Below are 22,721 nucleotides of genomic sequence, written 5' to 3'. Positions count from 1 at the left end.
AACAAGGGACTGATGACCATAGTAGTCTGGTCCCTTTAATCCCACAAACCAACCAACCACTACTCTGTTGCACTGACACCCTTTGTTTCCTGTTACCGAGTTATGACTTGAACCATTTTGCAGCACTGCCAGTGACACCATAGAATTCTAATTTATTTAAAAGGATGTTGTGGTTCGCACAATCAAATGCCTTTGACAAATCACAGAAAATGCCTGCTGCTTGTAATTTTTTATTTAATGAATTAAGTACATTTTCACTGTAGGTGTAAATGATGTTGTTGTTGTTGTTGTTGTGGTCTTCAGTCCCGAGACTGGTTTGATGCAGCTCTCCATGCTACTCTATTCTGTGCAAGCTTCATCATCTCCCAGTACCTACTGTAACCTACATCCTTCTGAATCTGCTTAGTGTATTCATCTCTTGGTTTCCCTCTACGATTTTTACCCTCCACGCTGCCCTCCAATACTAAATTGGTGATCCCTTGATGCCTCAGAACATGTCCTACCAACCTATCCCTTCTTCTTGTCAAGTTGTGACACAAAGTCCTCTTCTCCCCATTTCTATTCAATACCTCCTCATTAGTTATGTGATCCACCCATCTAATCTTCAGCATTCTTCTGTAGCACCACACTTCGAAAGCTTCGATTCTCTTCTTGTCTAAACTATTTATCGTCCATGTTTCACTTCCATACATGGCTACACTCCATACATATACTTTCAGAAATGACTTCCCGACACTTAAATCAATACTCGATGATAACAAATCTCTTCTTCAGAAACGCTTTCCTTGCCATTGACAGTCTACATTTTATATCTTCTCTACTTCGACCATCGTCAGTTATTTTGCTCCCCAAATAGCAAAACTCCTTTACTACTTTAAGTGTCTCATTTCCTAATCTAATACCCTCAACACCTCCCGACTTAATTCGACTACATTCCATTATCCTCGTTTTGCTTTTGTTGATGTTCATCTTATATCCTCCTTTCAAGACACTGTCCATTCCGTTCAACTGCTCTTCCAAGTCCCTTGCTGTCTCTGACAGAATTACAATGTCATCGGCGAACCTCAAAAGTTTTTATTTCTTCTCCATGGATTTTAAAACCTACTCCGAACTTTTCTTTTGTTTTCTTTATTGCTTGCTCAATATACAGATTGAATAACATCGGGGATAGACAACAACCCTGTCTCTCTCCAACCACTGCTTCCCTTTCATACCCCTCGACTCTTATAACTGCCATCTGGTTTCTGCACAAATTGTAAATAGCCTTTCGCTCCCTGTATTTTACCCCTGCCACCTTCAGAATTTGAAAGAGAGTATTCCAGTCAACATTGCCAAAAGCTTTCTCTAAGTCTACAAATGCTAGAAACGTAGGTTTGCCTTTCCTAAATCTTTCTTCTAAGATAAGTCGTAAGGTCAGCATTGCCTCACGTGTTCCAGTATTTCTACGGAATCCCTACTGATCTTCCCCGAGGTCAGCTTCTACTAGTTTTACCATTCGTCTGTAGAGAATTCACGTTAGTATTTTGCAGCTATGGTTTATTAAACTGATAGTTCGGTAATTTTCACATCTGCCAACACCTGGTTTCTTTGGGATGGAATTATTATATTCTTCTTGAAGTCTGAGGGTATTTCGCCTGTTTCATACATCTTGCTCACCAGATGGTAGAGTTTTGTCAGGACTGGCTCTCCCAAGGCCGTCAGTAGTTCCAATGGAATGTTGTCTACTCCGGGGGCCTTGTTTCGACTCAGGTCTTTCAGTGCTTTGTAAAATTCTTCACGCAGTATCGTGTCTCCCATTTCATCTTCATCTACATCCTCTACCATTTTCATAATATTGACCTGAAGTACATCGCCCTTGTATAGACCCTCTGTATACTCCTTCCACCTTTCTGCTTTCCCTTCTTTGCTTAGAATTAGGTTTCCATCTGACCTCTTGATGTGCATACAAGTGGTGCTCTTTTCTCCAAAGGTCTCTTTAATTTTCCTGTAGGCTGTATCTATCTTACCCCTAGTGAGATGTGCCTCTACATCCTTACATTTATCCTCTAGCCATCCCTTCTTAGCCATTTTGCACTTCCTGTCGATCTCATTTTTGAGACGTTTGTATTCCTTTTTGCCTGCTTCATTTACTGCATTTTTATATTTTCTCCTTTCATCAATTAAATTCAATATTTCTTCTGTTACCCAAGGATTTCTAGCAGTCCTCGTCTTTGTACCTACTTTATCCTCTGCTGCCTTCACTACTACATCCCTCAGAGCTACCCATTCTTCTTCTACTGTATTTCTTTCCCCTATTCCTGTCAATTGTTCCCTTATGGTCTCCTTGAAACTCTGTACAACCTCTGGTTCTTTCAGCTTATCCAGATCCCATGTCCTTAAATTCCCACCTTTTTGCAGTTTCTTCAGTTTTAATCTACAAGTCATAACCAATAGATTGTGGTCAGAGTCCACATCTGCCCCTGGAAATGTCTTACAATTTAAAACCTGGTTCCTAAATCTCTTTCTTACCATTATATAATCTATCTGATACCTTTTCGTATCTCCAGGCTTCTTCCATGTATACAACCTTCTTTCATGATTGTTAAACCAAGTGTTAGCTATGACTAAGTTGTGTCTGTGCAAAATCCTACCAGGCGGCTTCCACATTCATTTCTTAGCCCCCATCCATATTTCCTACAACGTTTCCTTGTCTCGCTTTTCCTACACTCGAATTCCAGTCACCCATGACTATTTGTCATCTCCCTTCACTATCTGAATAATTTCTTTTATTTCATTATATTTTTCTTCAGTTTCTTCATCATCTGCACAGCTAGTTGGCATATAAACTTGTACTAGTGTAGTAGGTGTGGGCTTCGTATCTATCTTGGCCACAATAATGCGTTCACTATGCTGTTTGTAGTAGCTTACCCGCATTCCTATTGTCCTTTTTATTATTAAACCTACTCCTGCGTTACCCCTATTGGATTTTGTATTTATAACCCTGACCAAAAGTCTTGTTCCTCCTGCCACCGAACTTCACTAATTCCCACTATATCTAGCTTTAACCCATCCATTTCCCTTTTTAAATTTTCTAACCTACCTGCCTGATTAAGGGATCTGACATTCCATGCTCCGATCCATAGAACACCAGTTTTCTTTCTCCTGATAACGGCATCCTCTTGAGTAGTTCCCGCCCGGAGATCCGAATGGGGGACTATTTTACCTCTAGAATATTTTACCCAAGAGGACGCCATCATCATTCAATCATACAGTAGAGCTGCATGCCCTCACGAAAAATTATGGCTGTAGTTTCCCCTTACTTTCAGCTGTTCGCAGTACCAGCACAGCAAGGCCGTTTTGGTTATTGTTACTAGGCCAGATCAGTCAATCATCCAGACTGTTGCCCTTCCAACTACTGAAGAGGCTGCTGCCTATCTTCAGGAACCACACGTTTGTCTGGCCTCTCAACAGATACCCCTCCGTTGTGGTTGTACCTATGGTACGGCTATCTGAATCGCTGAGGCACGCAAGCCTCCCCACCAACGGCAAGGTCCATGGTTCATGGGGGGGTAGGTGTAAATAGCCTTCTCGATATCAGAACCCTTCAGAAATCCACACTGTGTTCTTGATAATACGTTATTTGTGGTCAGATGGTTGAGAAGCTGTCTGTATATTACTTTTTGTAAAATTTTTTATAGTGCTGGCAAAAGGGTTCAAATGAGGCTTAACAGCTGAGGTCATCAGTCCCCTAAAACATAGAACTACTCAAACCTAACTGACCTAACGACATCACTCACACACATCCATGCCCGAGGCAGGATTCGAACCTGCAACCATAGTGGTCGCGGGGTTCCAGATTGAATTGCCTAGAACCGCTCAGTCACAACGGTCGGCTCTGGCAAAAGGGAAATCGGTCTGTAGTTTGATGGTATCTCTTTATCCCCTTTTTTGAATAGCCACTCAGGAAATGTCCCAGTTGTAATTGACTGGTTACACAAGTAACTTAGAATTGTACTAAACTCACAAGAACATGCCTTAATTAACTTTGTTGATATTTCGTCGTAACCACTAGAGTGCTTTGTTTTTAAAGATTTTATTATGGAAGTTGTTTCTTTTGGTGAAGTGGGATATTCATGTACCAGAAGCTATCTGTAAACGCTGGTTTCATATACTCAAGGTCGTTACTTACTGATCCTGACAGTCCCTTCTATCAGTTACGGATATAAAGTACTTGTTAAATAGATTTGCCTCACTATGCCCATCGGTTACTAATGTGTCATCTACCCTTAATGCTATTTGCTCCTATTCCTCTCTTGTTCTACCAGTCTCCTCTTTCACTATTTGCGGGGTGAGGGGGCGGGGGTGGGGAGTTGGCCGTGGGATGGCCAGCTCCGACCGACAGCCAGGAAGCCCCTACACACGCCCAATTTATCGCTGTGGAAGACCCTGAATGTTCAGTTCCGCATTACGTAGTGGTGTTCAGATACTTTCCAGAAGATAGAGTATATAGGTCCATGCCGCTGTTGACTGTGGTCCAATGGTTGGTTGAATGGGGTGCGTGCGGCAGCAACAGGTGGCTGCGTGGTGGGGAGGGCGCGCCAGCCACAGGTGCGGGTGGGCGCGGCCTCCCCTCCACGGCGCCCTCCTCTCCCCTCCCCTTCCCCCATCCTTCCCTTCCCCTGGCCCGGCGCCTGTTACGTGATAGGAGGCGCCAGCCGGCTATAAGCGTCTGTGCCGCGTGCGCGCCGGCATTCAGCGTCGCGACGCCGCCATGAACACATCGTACGCGCCACACCTCTTCCTACCGGGCGAGCCGCCGGCGGGGGTGCTCAAGGGCGCCGCCGCCATGTTCTACGTCGTCGACCCCGCCGAGACGACGTTTCAGGACGCCGACGACGTCCCCAATTTCTTCAGACAGGTCAGTGCCGACAAACGTTAACTGCCGGTCCTTCTTAATACTTCTCTCGTGTACCCGATTCCGGGTAAGCCGGTTTGAATCGTTGTGATGGATGCAATTTACTGCCAGTATTTCGCTGGCAATGAAAGGGGAGTTGTTGCCTGAACTTTATCATACAAGGCTGCCCTACGTCCGACTTCCCGTAATCTGTCATATTTTCGAGATTGTCCAGAGGCGTGCATGTGTTTTTACGTTCCGTACCTCAATTGATGAAATTGAAAGCCTTATACGATTGTAGTCTCATTTATAAAAACATACAGGTTACTTACCTGTGGTCTAGGATGATGATATTTGGCAAGAAAAATGATTAACGGTAAACATAAAGGAAAAAAATCCGAAAAATGACGATTTGTAATTATTCGACACGAAATAATTTGTGATTTGTTATGTGATATGTACGTCCGTTTAAGACCTCTTTCTCTCAGGGACGGGTAGACGATTAGATATTAGATAGACGCTCCAGGTAGACGCCATTTATCTTGACTTCCGGAAGGCTTTCGATACAGTTCCGCAGTATCGCCTAATAAAGTACGAGCCTGCGGAATATCAGACCAGCTGTGTGGCTGGATTGAAGAGTTTTTAGCAAACAGAACACAGCATGTTATCAATGGAGAGACGTCTACAGACGTTAAAGTAACCTCTGGCGTGCCACAGTGGAGTGTTATGGGGCCATTGCTTTTCACAATATATATAAATGTCCTAGTAATAGTGTCGGAAGCTCCATGCGGCTTTTCGCGGATGATGCTGTAGTATACAGAGCAGTTGCAGCGTTAGAAAATTGCGGCGCAATGCAGGAAGATCTGCAGCGGATAGACACTTGTTGCAGGAACTGGTAACTGACCCTTAACATAGACAAATGTAATGTATTGCGAATACATAGAAAGAAGGATCCTTTATTGTATGATTATATGGTAGCGGAACAAACTCTGGTAGCAGTTACTTCTGTAAAATATCTGGGAGTATGTGTTCGGAACGATTTGAGGTGGAATGATCATATAAAATTAATTGTTGGTAAGGCGGGTACCAGGTTGAATTTTCATTGGGAGAGTCCTTAGAAAATGTAGTCCATCAACAAAGGAGGTGATTTACAAAACAATCGTTCGACCTATACTTGAGTATTGCTCATCAGTGTGGGATCCGTGCCAGATCGGGTTGACAGAGGAGATAGAGAAGATCCAAAGAAGAGCGGCTCGTTTCGTCACAGGTTTATTTGGTAACCGTGATATCGTTACGGAGATGTTTAGCAAGCTCGAGTGGCAGACTCTGCAAGAGAGGAGCTTTGCATCGCGGTGTAGCTTGCTCGCCAGGTTTCGAGAGGGTGCGTTTCTGGATGAGGTATCGAATATATTGCTTCCCCCTACTTATACCTCCCGAGGAGATCACGAATGTAAAATTAGAGAGATTCGAGCGCGCACGGAGGCTTTCCGGCAATCGTTCTTCCCGCGAACCGTACGCGACTGGATCAGGAAAGGGAGGTAATGACAGGGGCGCGTAAAGTGCCCTCCGCCACACATCGTTGGGTGGCTTGCGGAGTAGAAATGTAGATGTAAATGTAGATGCACATGAAACTTATTTCACATAATAACGCCTATGGTCCCTTGAATGTGTACAAAAACTCAATGCAGTCAAAAGTTTCTGCCTTCTGTCACACATTTTGCTACTCGCTAACCCACTCATCAAAACGTACTTACCATTGACCTAAAATCATGAAATTTTGCAAAAAGCGAGAACTCAACAGTACAACTGAAGAGAAAAATCTGAAAATTATTAATTTGTAATTATTTCATTCGAAAAATTTGTCATTTGAGATCGGACTGTCTGCCCGTCTATTGAACCTCCTTTCTCTCAGTAACCGATAGATGTCAATTTCAAATTTAAGTCAGATATCAAGATCTAGGTTCTATTGGCGGTGTAAAAAAATTTAAACTTTTATGTCAATGCAATCAAAAGATACGGCCGTTTACATCACATAGTTTGATAGTCGCAAACTCACTCGTCATAACTTATCTGGTACTTGCCGTTGGCCTAGAATCATGAAATATGGCAGACAGCAAGTTTTCACACTAAAAGTAAAGGTAAATTCAAAAATATTTAATTTGTAATTTTCACACACTAAAAACGATTTGTCATTCGTTGCCTGACCGACTCTCCGTCCGTCTGCCTGTTCGAAGTTTCTTAGGAACCGGTAGACATGCGAAGTTGAAATTTATCACATACGAAGGTCCACCGTCTCTTTTCGGTTTAAAACATTTAATCATGTTTGTGAATGCAATCAAAAAATACGGCGATTTAGTGACCTATTTTGATATCTTCCCAGTATCGATATCGATAACAGACAAAAATAGGCGAAATTTTAGATTCCCGAGATGAGTGAACTATCTAAACACATAGATAAGTTTGTATGGAACCTCGATGCGCGAGTACTACTCGCACATACGTGATTATTGAGGGTTTTTTTTTGTACAGTCGTCCAGGGTAAACCTGGACCCTTTTCAATGTCTGAGGAAATTCGCTAGATTGCAAATAAATTGCTTTTAGGAAGTAGTGTATTTAGTATTAGAGGGCAGCGTGGAGGGTAAGAATCGTAGAGGAAGACAAAGAGATGAATACACTAAACAGGTTCAGAAGGATGTAGGTTGCAGTAGGTACTGGGAGGTGAAGAATCTTGCACAGGATAGAGTAGAATGAAGAGCTGCATCAAACCAGTCACTGCACTGAAAACAACAACAGCAGCAGCAAGTCCTGAAGATCACTAAATGGGGACTGGCAAGTAGGTCTACTGAAAAAACAGCGGCAAACACGGTTAGGCGCTCCTACACCCACACATTTGTCATTCTTCTTTCCCCACCCCCTCTCCCCCCCCCCGCCTCCTCTCACATCTCGTAGGCCAATTTGTCGACTGTGTGTGACAGGGAAAATAATTTGATTTGATCCACGTGCCAAGCGTTTTCCAAGTTTCTGTCCTGGGTCGGCTAAAAATTGGAACAGGGCTGCAAAAAAGTTAAGTAGGTCACTTAGAACTCGTAAAACGTTATGAAATGGTAGATGAATGATTTTAACAGCAGGCGTTTCGGGGTAACCACCTACAGATATATGTGAAGCAGGCGATAAATTGTCACGTAATAAGAACAACGGGAATGGCATGGAGCATCAAACATTCATAAGTAACAAGTAAAAGGCATGTATCAGACACACAGAGTTATGCGGATGAACTGAAGTTACATGTTACACAAGTGTCAGAGGCAGACTGACAGTTCGCCGGCCGGTGTGGCCAAGCGGTTCTAGGCGCTTCAGTAGCGAACCACGCGACCGCTACGGTCGCAGGTTCGAATCCTGCCTCGGGCATGAATGTGTGTGATGTCCTTAGGCTAGTTAGGTTTAAGTAGTTCTAAGTTCAAGGGACAGATGACCTCAGATGTTAAGTCCCATAGTGCTCAGAGCCTAGACTGGCGGTTCGACAGTGATAACAACACGAAACAAAATTCTACTGATGGGTGGCGGTAGTGTACTCTTAGTGGCGCCACGACAACGTCAAGAGAAAAACGAATACTTGAGTGCAACAGTTTTTAAAAATGTGTGAAGTGATATAGCCAGAAATACCCAAACGACAGTATAAAATATCTCGTACATAATTAATTAATGGATTTATAAACGCTAAAGGTTTGAGAAAATTTAACATAAGTAAATGGCTCTGAGCACTATGGGACTTAACTTCTAAGGTCATCAGTCCCCTAGAACTTAGAACTAATTGAACCTAACTAACCTAAGGATATCACACACATCCATGCCCGAGGCAGGATTCGAACTTGCGACCGTAATGGTCGTCCGGTTCCAGACTGTAGAGCGTAGAACCGCTCCTCCACTCCGGACGGCTAACATAAGTAAAATAAGATTTTCTTTTAAAATTGTACAAGCGTTTACAGTGTCCTCGTTCCACAATAACAAGAGTTGTAATGATCCAGATAACAACATAAGAAAATAGACACAGAATTACCATTGGCTTATGAGCGTGAGCCTTGGTCCACCTCTGGCCCTTACGCAAGCAGTTAGAATGATGATGATGTAGCCGCGGATGGGTTACCATGGAGGGCGATAAAACGGAGAGTAGAATACCGTCAACGTACCGCTGTGCTGTAAGGGCGCTGAGGATGACAACCAAAGGGGTCCTGCTGGAAAAGAAATGTCACTCCGGACCATCACTCATGGCTGTCGGGCCATCTGACGGGCAACAGGCAGGTTAGTATTCCTCCGCTGTCCGAGGCGTGTCCAGACATTAGAGTGTACATCATTGGAGGTGCAGATAGAACGGCCACCACATTCCAACGTAATTAGAATTATATTAATACCTTCAGCGGCCAGCGGCTGACAGGCATTGATATATATCAACGGGGACAGATGAAGGTATTAACATAATTCTAATTTCGTTCTAGACGGCTGCAGGTTACCAGTGGTGTCTGTTCTTTGGCATGTCCGAAAGAGCAGACACCGTATCCATATAAGTGTATAGTTCTGGCAACACCGGCCACCTCTTCTGTGCCGATGCACACATACTCCCCGAACTCTTACGGGACTTGGTAAGAATGTCTCCCACGAGTAATGAGTGTGTTGGGGTGGGACACTAAGAATGTTGTGTGTGGACATACAAGGTGAGAATGTGGGTCTCGCGGGAGGCGTGCGCGAGATAGTCCCTGCAGTCGCGCTATCCTCTGTGTCCTCGGTGGATCAGCTGGATAGAGCGTCTGTCATGTAAGCAAGAGATCCCGGGTTCGAGTCCCGGGCGGGGCACACATTTTTACCTGTCCCCGTTGGCAGATATCAACGCCTGTCAGCAGCTGAAGGTATTTATATACCGGGTGATGAAAAAGTCAGTATAAATTTGAAAACTTAATAAACCACGGAATAACGTAGATAGAGAGGTAAAAATTGACCCACATCTTGGAAAAAAAAAAAAAAACCACACACACAACACCCGATATTGCTAGACGCGTGAAATATCTCTTGTGCGCGTCGTTTGGTGATGATCGTGTGCTCAGCCGTCACTTTCGTCATGCTCGGCCTTCCAGGTCCCCAGACTTCAGTCCGTGCGATTATTGGCTTTGGGGTTGCCTGAAGTCGCAAGTGTATCGTGATCGATCGACATCTCTATGGATGCTGAAAGACAACATCCGACGCCAATGCCTCACCATAACTCCGGACATGCTTTACAGTGCTGTTCACAACATTATTCCTCGACTACAGCTATTGTTGAGGAATGATGGTGGACATATTGAGCATTTCCTGTAAAGAACATCATCTTTGCTTTGTCTTACTTTGTTATGCTAATTATTGCTATTTTGATCAGATAAAGCGCCATCTGTCGGACATTTTTTGAACGTTTTTTTTTGTTGTTGTTGTAATATACAGTCTGGAACCGCGCGACCGCTACGGTCCTGTGTTCGAATCCTGCCTCGGGCATGGATGTGTGTGATGTCCTTAGGTTAGTTAGGTTTCAGTAATTCTAGGGTCTAGGGGACTGCTGACGTCAGAAGTTAAGTCCCATACTGCTCAGAGCCATTTGAACCATTCTTTGTTCTAATAAAACTCCATGTCATTCCAAGCATGTTTGTCAATTTGTACCCCTCTATCTACATAATTCCGTGATTTATTCAGTATTCAAATTTATACTGAGTTTTTGATCTCCCGTTATAATTCTAATTTCATTCTAGACGGCTGCAGGTCATCAATGGTGTCTGTTCTTTCGGACATGTCCGAAAGAGCAGACACCATATTCATGTAAGTATATTCCATCGTGGTTGGTTCCATAGGAGGCATTACTTTAGATGTTCCCTCTCCTAAAACCTAAGTCACCAGCAGCAGCAGCAGCAATACGTTCAACAAATAATCGGAGATGTTAAGTGTAAGTGCTGCTGAGAGTTGAAGCTGGTATAGGAGACGGAATCGTAGCAGGCTGTATCAAACTAGTCTCCGTTCTGATGACTCATAATGCCAAAAAAAAAGCTATCGTAACAAGAAGCACAGTTATGCGTGTTAGAAGGTCCAAGGACGCAGGCAGCTGTTGTGTGAGGTAAGACAATGCCACCTGCTGTGAGGCGTGGCCTAGAGGCAAGTGTGCTGTGAATGCAGAATAGTGTCCGCAGCCTGAATAAAGATGGCCATCCCGCGCTGCGATGTTTGCATGCACAGCAGATGAACTGCAACAGCAAGCGGGTAAACAAACAAGTGGATGAGGGGGACAGAGTAGTGTGCAAAGCAGCTTTATTAAGACTGGGATGAAAATTGAGAGGGTGGGGCAAGCCACTGGATGCCACACTGCTAAAAAGAATTAGGGGAACATCACTTTAGCAATAATTGAGGAATGGTTTTGTTAGCAAATTTATTCACTAATTAAGTACACCTTATTACATCCTGGACCGTTCTCGTGAAAAGAACTGAAATGTCCGACAGGTGTCATCCTGGTGTTTTTATCGGAATTTGAGAGCTTCAATAATGCGCACCATGAAAACTGCTACACCACGAAGATGGCGTGCTACAGACGCGAAACTTAACCGACAGGAAAACGATGCTGCGATATGCAAATGATTAGCTTTTCAGAGCATTCACGCAAGGTTGGAGCCGGTGGCGACAGCTACAACGTGCTGACATGAGGAAAGTTTCCAACCGATTTCTCATACACAAACAGCAGTTGACCGGCGTTGCCTGGTGAAACGTTGTTGTGATACCTCGTGTGAGGAGGAGAAATGCGTACCATCACGTTTCCGACTTTGATAAAGGTCGGATTGTAGACTATCGCTATTGCGGTTTATCGTATCGCGACATTGCTGCTCGCGCTGGTCGAGATCCAATGACTGTTGGCAGACTATGGAATCGGTGCGTTCAGGAGGGTAATACGGAACGCCATGCTGGGTCCCAATGGCCTCGTATCACTAGCAGTCTAGATGCCAGGCATCTTATCGGCATAGCTGTAACGGATCGTGCAGCCACGTCTCGATCCTTGAGTCAACAGATGGGGACGATTGCAAGACGACAACCACCTGCACGAACTGTTCGACGACGTTTGCAGCAGCACAGACTATCAGCTCGGAGACCGTGGCTGCGGTTACCCTTGATGCTGCATCACAGACAGGAGCGCCTGCGGTGGTGTAGTCGACGACGAACCTGGGTACACTAATGGCAAAACGTCATTTTTTCGGATGAATTCAGGTTCTGTTTACAGCGTAATGATGGTCGCATCCGTGTTTGGCGACATCGCGGTGAACGCACATTGGAAGCGTTTATTCATCATCGCCATACTGGCGTATCACCGGGCGTGATGGTATGCGGTGCCATTAGTTACACGTCTCGGTCACCTCTTGTACGCACTTTGAACAGTGGACGTTACATTTCAGATGTGTTACGACCCGTGGCTCTACCCTTCATTCGATCCCTGCGAAACCCTACATTTCAGCAGGATAATGCACGGCCGCATGTTGCAGGTCCTGTATGGGCCTTTTTGGATGCAGAAAATGTTCGACTGCTGCCCTGGCCAGCACAGCCGAGAAACTAGCTCGTCACAATACGCAGGTCCCTACTCTTGATGAACTGTGGTATCGTGTTGAAGCTGCATGGGCAGCTGTACCTGTACACGCCATCCAAGCTCTGTTTGACTCAATGGCCAGGCGTATGAAGGAAGGCCGTTATTACGGCCAGAGGTGGTTGTTCTGGGTACTGATATCTCAGTATGTATGCACCCAAATTGCGTGGAAATGTAATCACATGTCAGTTCTAGTATAATATATTTGTCCAATGAATACCCGTTTGTGATCTTCATTTCTTCTTGGTATAGCAATTTTAATGGCCAGTAGTGTAGTAGAGTGTAGAATGCCGGCGCGACGTGCGACTTCACCAGCGTTAACTTGACCACACGGAGATGAACCAGCCAAAGTCTCCATTCCTTGCTGAACTGTCCGTGCAGCAGTACCGCGTGCGTCTTGTCGCCCTTCACGGAGCCGATCGTCTAAACAATCTGCGGCTTTGTACTCAGAGATTTCTTCACAGCGACACTTGTCACAGGACCACTGCCCGTCCGAATACCCTTTATTTTGGCGATAGGATCGTAAAGTTGCAGTAGCTGATTCTCCAGTCTTATAATAAAGCTTCCGTAACGGTGGCTTTTCAGGTAAAATCATGCCCCGACTGCTGGCGCATCTGACTCCCTCTCACTACAGCTCATTTTATACGCGATTCTGATACAGAGTCAGTAAGGTGTTGGCACCCAGCGCCGTCTGTTGGCCGGCTTCTGCATTCCTTCTCGGTCTGAATAAAATCGCATATCATTTCAGGCATACTTGTCAATTTTTACCCCCTCTACCTAAATCATTCTCTGAATTTGAATTCACGGAATTCGGGGTCACCCTGTATACAAGGTGAGTCACTAACTATTACCACCTAAAATAACTCCGAATGTATGATAGGAGCTGAAAAGTTTGTGGGACAAATGTTGCATGGGACAATGGGGACAATAATATGACGCTGGTTTTTTGTTGCTTGGTGGGGTCGCGTCAGAGATATGAAGGTCAACTTTGCTTTTTAAAATGGGATGCTATAGTTTGGCACATAGTTTTTGATATCGGCTATCTAGAAGAATCCAATGATGTGTAACAGTAAGATCATCTAAATTCATCGAAGTTCAAAAAGGTGGCATGAACGTCCATTCTAAGTGATGACCATTGTTATCAATGCAGTGCTGTAATCTTCTTATCATGGATTTCGGCACTTGTATAGAAGCTCTGACAATTCCCTCTCGTATATCCGTGCAAATAGTAAATATAGTGAATACGGCGTATCCATCTAACGCGCCATTGACAGGTTCAAAAATGGTTCGAATGGCTGTGAGCACGATGGGACTTAACATCGATGGTCATCAGTCCCCTAGAACTTACAACTACTTCAGCCTAACTAACCTAAGGACATCACACAACACCCAGCCATCACGAGGCAGAGAAAATCCCTGACCCTGCCGGGAATCGAACCCGGGAACCCGGGCGTGGGAAGCGAGAACGCTACCGCGCGACCACGAGATGTGGGTATTGACAGGTAAACGGTTTCGCAATACAACACTAATAGGAACGGTAAGACTAGTATCGTCGAATCAAGCGAATGTGAATGGTTTATTCCTTCGAACAAGAAGTCGATATGCTTCTCATTTACAGAGAACGCCAACGAAATTCAGTGAGAGTTAGAGACTTACACGCTGAAGGATATCCTCAGCGTACTCGCTCTAAACGTCGTGTGATAAGTTGAGAACAACTGGATCTTCAACGCATCGGAAACATATCCGGCAAAAGAAAGTTGTTACGAGGAATCGGAAATTGGTACTCTAGCCACTGTGGTTCGAGATCCCTGTGTTAGTTCTCGTCAAATCGCAAGGGAATCTGGCACGAGACACAGTAGTTACGTTCGTGTTCTGCATCGCCATAAATATCACCCTTACCATATCAGTCTCCACCGAGAATTAACTGGTACCCACTGTATGCGTCGCATTGAATTCTGCGGATGGGCTCTACTTCAGATTCAGAGGGATCACACATTTATTAATTTGATTTTATTTACTGACGAGGGTACATTCACGAACCATGGAAATGTTAATTTGCATAAGATGCGTTATTGGGCAACTGAAAATCTGTGTTGGCTGCAGCAAGTTGCCGGTGAATCAATGGTGTGGGATTCTGGAGGACAGGATTATAGGCGCCTATTTCACCGAAGGAAATCTTAATGGTAGGAAGTACACCACATTCCTGCAAGAGAAATCAGGTCTGTTACTTGAAGGAATAACCTTCGGAACAAGGAACAGAATGTGGTATCAGCACGACGGATGAGCGGCACATTTTTCGCTGAGGGCTGGAAATGAGTTGCAGAGACAATTCCCAAATCGTTGCATTGGACGCGGAGGAGATGAGTCGTGGCCGGCTCGTTCGCCAGACTTGACACATCGGGATTTTTCCTTGTGGGGATTCGTAAAAGACGTTGTTTGTAAAGACTTTCCGACTACACCTAAAGACATGCGGGAGAGAATTGTCAGAGCATGTGCTTCGATAAGTGCCGACCTGATAAGGAATATTACTCAGTGCATGATAAGAAGATTGCAGCACTGCATTGATACCAATGGTCACCACTTAGAACAGCTTTCGTAAATGTACGTTCATGCCACCTTTGTGACCTTCGTTGACCTTCAAAGACCTTACTGTTGCACATTACTGGCTTCGTCTCGATAGCCGCTATGAGAAAGTAAGTACCAAACTATAGCATCCCATTTAAAGAAACAAAGTTGACCTCCATATCTCCGATGCGACCCCACCTAGCAACAAAAAACCAACGTCATATTGTGGCCCCCGTTGTGCCATGCAACATTTTTGCCCCACAAACTTTTCAGCTCCTGTCATACTTTCGGAGTTACTCTTATCGGCAATAGTTAGTGACTCGCCCTGTATAGTGCACCTAATACCAGTCCGTCCGTTCTCGATGAAGATTGACCGTTGCAAGATGACGTAATTTCTACATAAAACGTAATATCCATTCATTTTACTTTCTGCAATGGATTTTTAATTAATGCAGCCGAGTCAGACGTGCGCCGCACGGAGGAGGGAATCCCTGTTGATATTGCTGGCTGTTGCGTAAGGTGCTCCGGTCGCCGGCTCAGCGCTGGATGCGCAGTGTTTACGTTGCGTCGCTGCTGCGCTCAACATGTAACAGAAAACAACGGCTCATAAGCAGCAACAGCCTCCCGCCCTGGCCTCGCAACGAATTGCTAGAATGAGACTGGCATTCAGCAGGGATCGGTCGATGCATCCTTCATTGGGCCAAATATATCCAAGACGAAAGGTTCACGAAAGTTGTGAAACAAGCAATGAGGATTTACGGAAAATAAATGCGTGGTGTAATGACTGGCAGTTATCTCTCAGAAAGTGTAACCTACTGCGTATAGTAAGGCGAAAATCCCCATTAATGTAAGAGTACAAAATAATTGCCCAGTCTTTTGAAGCGGTAACGTCCGTCAAGTATCTGGGTGTGACTATTCGAAATGATCTCAAATGGAATAATCTTCAGAACTGGGGATTTTGTGCATCTTTTAAATGTGTGTTTTTCATGAACGTGCCACTTTAATATGTGTTACGTTACTTGTAAGGCTTCTCACTTGCAATCGCTAAGACGGGCAGTACAGTAGCGTGAAGACTGCAGTATCGCGTGACACTGTAGCGTATGCTACTCAGTCTGTAGACAACGAGCCTTCGCGATCGTCTTTGTAGTGGCGGTCTTGGGGATTACTGAAGAATGGGATACAACCTATCGGCTTTGACCAATGACGTCATAAGTTACCAGAGATGGTGTGTTGCACAAATTTAATAACAAAGACGAGTATTGAGAAACTACACTCATATTTAGATCATAATGTTAAGCATATCGCTTCTTTGAGTCCTAGTATCCTATTTTTTTCTCCTTCGTGTGATTCATCTGAGGTACCTGCATAGGTCAACTGAAGTATGGGACACAAATTTTACGTACTAGTTATAGCGAAAGCGGAAAAGTCGAAATAAGTTAACCGATACAGATGAATTGAAGCTTGGGATACAACTCATGTATGTCAGCTGAGGTATTCCATGCTAAAGTTACTTCTATCACTTTTTTCTTTTCCTTTCTTTTCTGCACCAGTATCCCATTCTTCAGCTGGGCTGACAAATCCATACCTAGAAACAAAAATCAAAAGGCAAACAGTGTCCAGAATGAAAAAATTCTTCCAAAGTATCTCAAACTCATTAAGAATGAAAATAGGTACCGAATGAATTGGAACAAACTATTTAAGGGGAGGATTAGTATCTTTTGGTTCTAAAGATCGATTAAATAGCCCCTGAAATGGTTTTTCCGAATACGGAACGAAAATGTTATTCGCGGTTGAAGAAAAAAATGCACCTGCCTGAAATCGGCTTTTTTCACGCACCAGTTTTTTTTTTCTTTCGGAGGACGAGTTACTGTACCGGTGCTTGGGAGGAAACACACAAAATTCAAATGAAAGTTTGAACGCGTGTATTTGGAAGTTAGCCCCCAAGGATTTGCATTCGGGCGCGAAGACTGTGGAGATTACGACTTTTCTGGCAGTGAGCAGCTTCAATGAAGGGTATTCAGCAATTCTGAAGACCATGACAACGATGGACGTCACCCTGGGACTCTATTCGACGCAGTTCGCCAAGCATTCGGACGACCACCGGATTCAAGCAGCCGAAAACCGCTCGTCACCGGCCGTACGAGCGGCTCTGGAGCAGCGCAGGATGGCCCAGATAGAGCAGAACGCCCTCTGTGAGGAAGAGGAAGGACTAGCTTATGGACCCGGAATAGCAGATTGAACGTACGCTGCATAATATTGCATTTATACGTAGTCAAAACTTCAAACGCGTTTTCCTCGAAAAAATTTTTATCGCTCCGTATGGTAACTTCAAATCCACTGAACCGATTGGCACGATTCTTTGTTTTCGACGAAGCTAACTAAATTGTCTAGGAGTTGTACCACTTTTATTACGATCTATGAACTACACATATTTTTACTTGCCCGACGATGTCGAAAACCCTATTTTTTTTTCAAATGTCCATTTTGTTTGCTTCGGTCCAAATAACTTAAGCGAGGTACAACTCCTAAAGAATCTTACATACTTCGCTAACGTCAACTCAATTTCGATTTCAGGCGAGCCCTCTGACCTGTGACATACTGTGCGTCGAGGTCTACATCGAAATTTTGTTTCGTTGCGACGGCACTTCGGCCATTGCACTTCGACATTTCCGGTCGAAAAAATTCCAGAGTGAAATTTTCACTGTACGGACGAGTTTGCGCTGATATGGAACTTCCTGGCAGATTAAAACTGTGTGCCGGACCGAGACTCGAACTCGGGACCTGTGCCTTTCGCGGGCAAGTGCTCTACCAACTGCTATTGCTATTCACAATATACATAAATGACCTGGTGGATGACATCGGAAGTTCACTGAGGCTTTTTGCAGATGATGCTGTGGTGTATCGAGAGGTTGCAACAATGGAAAATTGTACTGAAATGCAGGAGGATCTGCAGCGAATTGACGCATGGTGCACGGAATGGCAATTGAATCTCAATGTAGACAAGTGTAATGTGATGCGAATACATAGAAAGATAGATCCCTTATCATTTAGCCACAATATAGCAGGTCAGCATCTAGAAGTAGTTAATTCCATAAATTATGAGGGAGTAGGCAATAGGAGTGATTTAAAATGGAATGATCATATAAAGTTGATCGTCGATAAAGCAGATGCCAGACTGAGATTCATTGGAAGAATCCTAAGGAAATGCAATCCGACAACAAAGGAAGTAGGTTACAGTACGCTTTTTCGCCCAATGCTTGAATACTGCTCAGCAGCGTGGGATCCGCACCAGGTAGGGTTGATAGAGGAGATAGAGAAGATCCAACGGAGAGCAGCGCGCTTCGTTACAGGATCATTTAGTAATTGCGAAAGCGTTACGGAGATGATAGATAAACTCCAGTGGAAGACTCTGCAGGAGAGACGCTCAGTAGCTCGGTACAGGCTTTTGTTAAAGTTTCGAGAACATACCTTCACCGAAGAGTCAAGCAGTATATTGCTCCTTCCTACGTATATCTCGCGAAGAGACCATGAGGATAAAATCAGAGAGATTAGAGCCCACACAGAAGCATACCGACAATCCTTCTTTCCACGTACAATACGAGACTGGAATAGAAGGGAGAACCGATAGAGGTACTCAGGGTACCCTCCGCCACACACCGTCAGGTGGCTTGCGGAGTATGGATGTAGATGTAGATGAGCTACCCAAGCATGACTGACGCTCCGTCCTCACAACCTTAATTTCTGCAGTACCTCGTCTCCTACCTTCCAGACAGGCGGAATTAAAGCTGTGAGGACGGGGCGAGAGTCGTGTTTCGGTTGTTTGGTTGGTTGTTTGGTTGGTTGGTTGGTTGGGGGAAGGAGACCAGACAGCGTGATCATCGGTCTCATCGGATTAGGGAAGGATGGGGAAGGAAGCCGACCGTGCCCTTTCAGAGGAACCATCCCGGCATTTGCCTGGAGTGACGTGTTTGGGTAGTTCAGTTGGTAGAGCACTTGCCCGCGAAAGGCAAAGGTCCCGATTTCGACTCTCGGTCCGGCACATAGTTTCAATCTGCCAGGAAGTTTCGAAAATATTCCAGTTTGTAGAGGAAATATCAATAAACGTTTTGACCAAATTTGACATTGATATAACACACCCCGAGAAAAAAATTCTCAAAGGAGATGTTTCTTTCGAGCCATAGATACTAAATCTCTCCTTAAATTAATACACGCGCCAAAGTCGTACGCAATGCGTAGTCCTGTCTTCTAAAAACACATCCATTTATATCAATTTACATTGATGATGCCTTGCCACGGAAGAAAGCGATTTATTATCTACCGCTCGAAAGTAAAGACGTAGAGATGTTAGTGTCTGTAAGTAAACTGTGACGTCATTGAAGCCGATGGGTTGTATCCCCTTCTTCAGCTGTATTGTACTGTACCGTATTGTATTGTATTGTATTTTAACCGGGGACCTAGAAACGACGGAGAGGCTCCAACCCCGCCGCAGCCGCAGTGGTCCACAACCCCACGACTACCACCGCAGTCCACTTCACCCCTCCGCTGCCCCACAGCGAACCACTCTTTCAGGGTTATTGTGCGGTTCGGCCACCAAATGGTTCAAATGGCTCCGAGCACTATGGGACTTAAAATCGGAGGTCATCAGTCCCCTAGACTTAGAACTACTTAAACCTAACTAACCTGACACCACACACATCCATGCCCGAGGCAGGATTCGAACCTGCGACCGTAGCGGTCGCGCTTTTCTGGACGATTCGGTCCCCGGTGGACCCCCCAGGGAACGTCTCACACCAGACGAGTGTAACCCCTATGTCTGCGTGGTACAGTAATGGTGGTGTCCGTGTACGGGGACAACTTGTTTGCGCAGCAATCGCCGACATAGTGTAACTGAGGCGGGATAAGGGGAACCAGCCAGCGTTCGCCGGGGCAGACGGAAAACCGCCTAAAAACCATCCACAGACTGGCCGGTTCACCGGACCTCGACAGAAATCCGCCGGGCGGATTGGTGCCGGGGACCAGGCGCTCCTTCCGGCCTGGAAAGCCGTGCGTTAGACCGCACGGCCTCTTCTTCAGCTGACCCCGGTCTTGCTGCTTAAACAAAAAAAAAAAAAGAGGGGGGGGGGGGGGCACGCGAGCCGTCGTAGTCCGGTCAACTTACTGAAGAGCAAGCGCCTATCCAGCGGCCTGACTCCGCAGTTGTGGTTTCCGCTCAACGGCGGACTGCGCGTCGTCAGCTCGTTGCTACCTGTATAGTTGCTGCGGCCCCGCTGTGGTTACGAGGCTGCGTGTGCAGCCCGCTAGCGGGTGGAACACGTCAGGCCTCCCGCCACCCGCCCACCCCCGACCGCAGCGCTATTCCTAGCCTGGCCTCGCCTCCCGCAGCGGCTGCCTGCTCTTCCGCAGCCATTACCTCCAGTGGGCCAGCCCGCCTCAGCAGTCGGCCTTCACGACTGTGGCGGTGCGATCCCGCTCACCTCTTTCAGACACCATTGACACGCTTTTCCCGCGCCCAAGGCGGCGGCCCGGCGCCCGACAACAGCTCCTCGGACGCTTCATCCAAACGCTATCAGCCACCTGAGGGCAGACTCACACGAGAGTAGCTTGAAAAATGTCTCCTACCTTTAATGTAGAAGCGGACCTCGGGGAAGATCAGTATGTATTCCGTAAAAATATTGGAACACGTGAGGCAATACCGACCCTACGACTTATCTCAGAAGATAGATTAAGGAAAGACAAACTTACATTTCTAGCATTTGTAGACTTAGAGAAACCTTCTGACAATGTTGACTGGAATACTCTCTTTCAAATTCTGAAGGTGACAGAAGTACAATACAGGGAGCGAAAGGCTATTTACAATTTGTACAGAAACCAGATGGCAGTTATAATAGTCGAGAGACATGAAAGGGAAGCAGTGGTTGGGAAGGGAGTGAGACAGGTTTGTAATCTCTCCCCGATGCTATTCAATCTGTATATTGAGCAAGCAGTAAAGGAAACGAAAGAAAAATTCGCAGTAGGTATTAAAATCCATGGAGAAGAAATAAAAACTTTGCGGTTCGCCGATGATATTGTAATTCTGTCAGAGACAGCAAAGGACTTGGAAGAGCAGTTGAACGGAATGGACAGTGTCTTGAAAGGAGAATATAAGATAAAAATCAACAAAAGCAAAACGAGGATAATGGAATGCAGTCGAATTAAATCGGGTGATTCTGCGGGAACTGTAGACAGGCAATGGCAAGGAAAGCGTTTCTGAAGAAGAGAAATTTGTTAACGTTGTATATAGATTTAAGTGTCAGGAAGTAATTTCTGAAAGTATTTGTATAGAGTGGTGTAGCCACGTATGTAAGTGAAACATAGACGATAAATAGTTTGGACAAGAAGAAAATAGAAGCTTTTGAAATGTGGTGCTTCAGAAGAATGCTGAAGATTAGATGGGTAGATCCACGTAACTAATGAGGAGGTATTGAATAGAATTGGGGAGAAGAGGAGTTGGTGGCACAACTTGACAAGAAGAAGGAACCGGTTGGTAGGACATGTTCTGAGGCATCAAGGGATCACAAATTTAGCATTGGAGGACAGCGTGGAGGGTAAAAATCGTAGAGGGAGACCAAGAGATGAATACACTAAGCAGATTCAGAAGGATGTAGGTTGCAGTACGTACTGGGAGGTGAAGCACCTTGCACAGGATAGAGTAGCATGGAGAACTGCATCAAACCAGTCTCAGGACTGAAGACCACAACTACAACAACAACAACCACCCAATCTCGATTCGTCAAACAGTCTAACTCCCATGTACGAGGAGCGTTCAATAAGCAATGCAACACATTACTTTTCTTCGCCAACTTCGGATGAAAAAATGCGGAATTTGCTGTGGCACATAGTGGAATATTCCTGTTACAGCCACTATAATTTCATGAAGTTTAGATCTACATCTACATCCATACTCCGCAAGCCACCTGACGGTGTGTGGCGGAGGGTACTTCGAGCACCTCTATCGGTTCTCCCTTCTATTCCAGTCTCGCATTGTTCGTGGAAAGTGAGATTGTCGGTATGCCTCCGTGTGGGCTCTAATCTCTCTGATTCTATCCTCACGGTCTCTTCGCGAGATATACGTAGGAGGGAGCAATATACTGCTTGACTCCTCGGTGAAGGTATGTTCTCGAAACTTCAACAAAAGCCCGTACCGAGCGTCTCTCTTGCAGAGTCTTCCATTGAAGTTTAACTATCATTTCCGTAACGCTTTCGCGATTACTAAACAATCCTGTAACGAAGCGCGCTACTCTCCGTTGGATCTTCTCTATCTCTTCCATCAACCCTATCTGGTACGAATCCCACACTGGGGAGCAACACGGCATCTGCCTGGGAATTGGTGGCAGTGCTGTACGTAGCCTTCAAAATAGCGTCTGTAACGGAGACCCGTTCCAAGCAGACAGCAGTCATTGAGTTTCTTTAGGCGGAAAAACAGAACATCCCAGAAATTCAAAGGCTATTGATGTATGTCTACAGAGATATGTACGTGAACGAAAGCAGGGTGACTCGTTGGGCGAGACGTCTATTGTTATTGAAACAGTCACGCAAACTTTTTCAATCTCCCGCGTACCGGACGGCCGCACACAGCTGTGATCTCCCGCAACGTTGGAACGTGCGGACACT

General features: G+C 45.2%; 1 protein-coding gene across 1 annotated transcript in view; it reads left to right on the top strand.

Annotated features, from left to right (window-relative positions):
- The first annotated feature begins 4,706 nt into the window (after window positions 1-4,706).
- Window positions 4,707-22,721, top strand: part of LOC126293599 (alkylglycerol monooxygenase-like) — a 192,438-nt gene continuing 174,423 nt past the window's right edge. The window contains exon 1 of the mRNA XM_049986878.1: window positions 4,707-4,897. Within this exon, the coding sequence (XP_049842835.1) occupies window positions 4,751-4,897 (147 nt within the window). The 5' untranslated portion in view covers window positions 4,707-4,750. The remainder of the gene's footprint in view (window positions 4,898-22,721) is intronic.

Source organism: Schistocerca gregaria, chromosome 10 (assembly GCF_023897955.1).
Source record: "Schistocerca gregaria isolate iqSchGreg1 chromosome 10, iqSchGreg1.2, whole genome shotgun sequence".
In the NCBI taxonomy this organism is placed as follows: Eukaryota; Metazoa; Arthropoda; class Insecta; order Orthoptera; family Acrididae; genus Schistocerca; species Schistocerca gregaria.
The sequence above is the reverse complement of the archived record's forward strand: the minus strand, read 5'-3'. Positions and strand labels throughout refer to the sequence as shown.